Source organism: Pinus tabuliformis, chromosome 1_2 (assembly GCF_031772625.1).
Source record: "Pinus tabuliformis cultivar Carrire ecotype Pingquan chromosome 1_2, CPIR1, whole genome shotgun sequence".
In the NCBI taxonomy this organism is placed as follows: Eukaryota; Viridiplantae; Streptophyta; class Pinopsida; order Pinales; family Pinaceae; genus Pinus; species Pinus tabuliformis.
Window position 1 is genome coordinate 67160362 of NC_142298.1, and position 2975 is coordinate 67163336.

General features: G+C 36.7%; 1 protein-coding gene across 1 annotated transcript; it reads right to left on the minus strand.

Moving 5' to 3' along the window:
- Positions 1–1134: 1134 nt before the first annotated feature.
- Positions 1135–2603, minus strand: LOC149204446 (heavy metal-associated isoprenylated plant protein 23-like). Its single transcript, XM_089393292.1, has 3 exons — positions 2387–2603; positions 2206–2281; positions 1135–1917 (listed from the first exon to the last, which is right to left on the minus strand). The coding sequence occupies exons 1-3, from the start codon at positions 2456–2458 to the stop codon at positions 1625–1627; spliced, it is 441 nt and encodes a 146-aa protein (XP_089249418.1). The 5' UTR covers positions 2459–2603; the 3' UTR covers positions 1135–1624.
- Positions 2604–2975: the final 372 nt, after the last annotated feature.

A 2975-nucleotide genomic window follows, 5' to 3' on the forward strand; every position in this document is an offset into this window, starting at 1 on the left:
GTTTTAACATCTGATTTTTTTTTTTTAATATTTTACTTTCCTATTTTCCTTTCATATTATTTAAACAAAAATGATACTTACAAGTGAATGATGGTGTGTTTATTTAAACAAAAATGATACTTAAAAGTGAATGATGGTGTGTGTACTAGCTTAGCTTTAAATATTTGACTTCTCCATTTATCTCTAGGTTATTTAAATTAAATGATACTTTGAAACTTATTGTTGAAAAGAAATGATGGTTTATGTACTCCACTTGTAATAGTTCGATTAACATTTTCAAAAACTTTGATTATTTTACTTATCTATCTCCCTTCAGCTTGTTAGCATTTTCAAACACTTGATTATTTTACTTTCCTAACTACGTTCATTGCACTTATAGTTATTCCATTAGCAGCTTCAAATACTTTGATTCTTCTATTTACACACCTGCCTTATATATTACTGACACAGTTATACTTCATGCTGAAAATGATGATATGAAAACTCTCTCCCACCTAACTGTTCCCTGAGCATCTTTTCAACTTCGGTTCTTTTGCTTCTCATGAATGATTATGTGAGGAATCTCTTTCCCTTATGATTTTCTTCTTTCAAAGCTTGCCTCATATTTCAAACAAGTGGAATCATCATCAAAAGCTTTGATTGTTTTATGGAGAAAAGGTGAAATTGCCTTATATATCAAACAAGTGGAATTGTCATGATTGAGATTGGTAGGCTTCTTAGCCTTCAATATTTAGCCTTCCACATTTATCCCCTAGCATATATATTAATCATTAATGAATAATTTCATTACTTAACTTTGAGTCGAAGTGAGGAATCGATATTATGCTGCTACCATTTTCTAGAAGCATGGTCCTCCCCAATTCAATTTCCAGACGAACTTTTAAGTTGATCTTTCGACCTCTCGAGTTGGTGACAAGCCCAGTCCACCTTCCCCACCTGAGTGAGTGCCCACCGTTTTTTCACTTCAATCAATTGTTAATGTCAATGCAAATAATTGAACAACCATCAATGTCCCAACTAACCTGAAAACAATTCGCATGATGTATGGTTTCCACTACTTTAATAAAAATGAAAATGAAAATCTCTGATACTCGTGCAATGGAATGGACATTTGACATGAACCCTATATTTTATTAAGAATACTCATGGTTTACATTTCTCTGAAACTAGATTTTACTAAGAACGCTCTCTGTTTACATTTCTCCAAAACTAGATTTTATTAAGAGCGCTCAGGTTTGCATTTCTCTGAAACAAGAAAGCTAATTATTAGCTAGTAATTTCTGTCTGCATTGCTTTGCATCCTGATGTAAATGCAGATTCAAGAAATATTCCCAAAATCTGACTGTCAAGAAAGTGGTGAATTGTGTGTTTCTTGCATGACTTCTGGTCTACGTATGATATTTTTTTGCACCGTAGATACAGCCAGATAAATCCTAGTTTCCCAACATTGAAAAGGAACTTCAGTAGAATCTGCTCTACTTCTTTTCTGCAGCCCAAGAAAGCAAAAGAGCAGAGAGATAATATGCCGCTAGAAGAGTCTAATAATGAAAGATTGAGAAGAGGCCAGATGCTATCGATTACAGAAGAATGGAACCCATTAAAAATAAGCTAGAAACATAGATTTTTACATAATGGTGCAGGCATTCGGATTGTCGTCGCTGAATAGTGACGTGTATTTCTCGTCTGTGCGATTTGGGGTTGGATATGCAGTCTCCACGTTCCGAACATAGCCGGAAGGAGCCTTCTTGTCGTAGGCCTGAGAACTGTAGGGATAGTAGACCAGATTATAAGGCACATAAGGCCAAAACTCTGCGCGTTTCCCTGTGCCCTTCACATTCTTCAGTACTTTGTTAGCATCCACGTATCCAGTTACTGTCAACTTCTGCTGATTTCTGTTCACGGTGACAGATCTTACTCCTGCACACAATATTAATTAAGGAATCTTAATTATATGGCTGATGAATATTGTTCTTATTATTTATAGATCCTAACTATATATTGTATTATTTTGATGAAACTATATGATATACTATCTTAATGAATTTTGTGGCAATGACTTTGAAACTACATGATATACTATAGTGATGATTATTATTGCAATGACATTCTTATATATATACATTAATGAATACTAATTATATATTAATATTGTTGTAATGGCTTAGTTTCTATACAAAAATAAGTAAATTAAACCTCAATGCTCACCTTTCATGGAAGAGACTGAATTTTTCACTTTCCTCTCACAGCCCTCACAATCCATGCGAACTTTCACCTCTACAGTCTGCACTAGTCCAGAATTTAAACGATGGTCAGCTGGCAGAAGAGAACTAGCAGATGCCCAATGCCTATTTTAGTTCAGATTTATAGGAGGGGGAATGTAGTATACCTGCAGCTGTTTACGCTTGTTGCGTTTCCTGTAACTTCTGAAGAATTCTGATACGTATTCAAGCGCGCCCATTTTAGAGCACAAACTTGAAAGTATTCTGGAGAGCGTTTGGAATGAGCGGAAGGGATCGATCTCAAGACCTGTTGGAAGACGTGTGTTGGAACAGAGGTGGGCAGATTTTATAGGGAAAGTGAAAAACTACTGGAGGTTGAGCTGTTTTCAAATGATGAAAGCCGATTTCCAAATGATGAGAAGCAGCCAGATATTTAGAATTACAGGAAAGTCCTGTCGCTATCAGGGGCTGAGAAACGCCACGTGGATGGCCACGAAGAGCAAACAGCGTCATCGTTAGTAGATGCCAGTGAAGATATCGTGCGATCAAGCAAAGTGAGCGGAGGTAAAGTTCAACGGAATCGCGTGGGGCAGGACGATGAGTGAGATCAATTCACAGCTTGGAGCCTACTTCCCCGCGTCGCCTATACATAGGGTTTGGACAGTATTAGTATCGGCCAATGGGAACGCCCTGTTTTCTATTTTTAGTTCGTTAGGTGCATGTTGGAGGACATAGTGCTGTCTAATCACGTCTCAA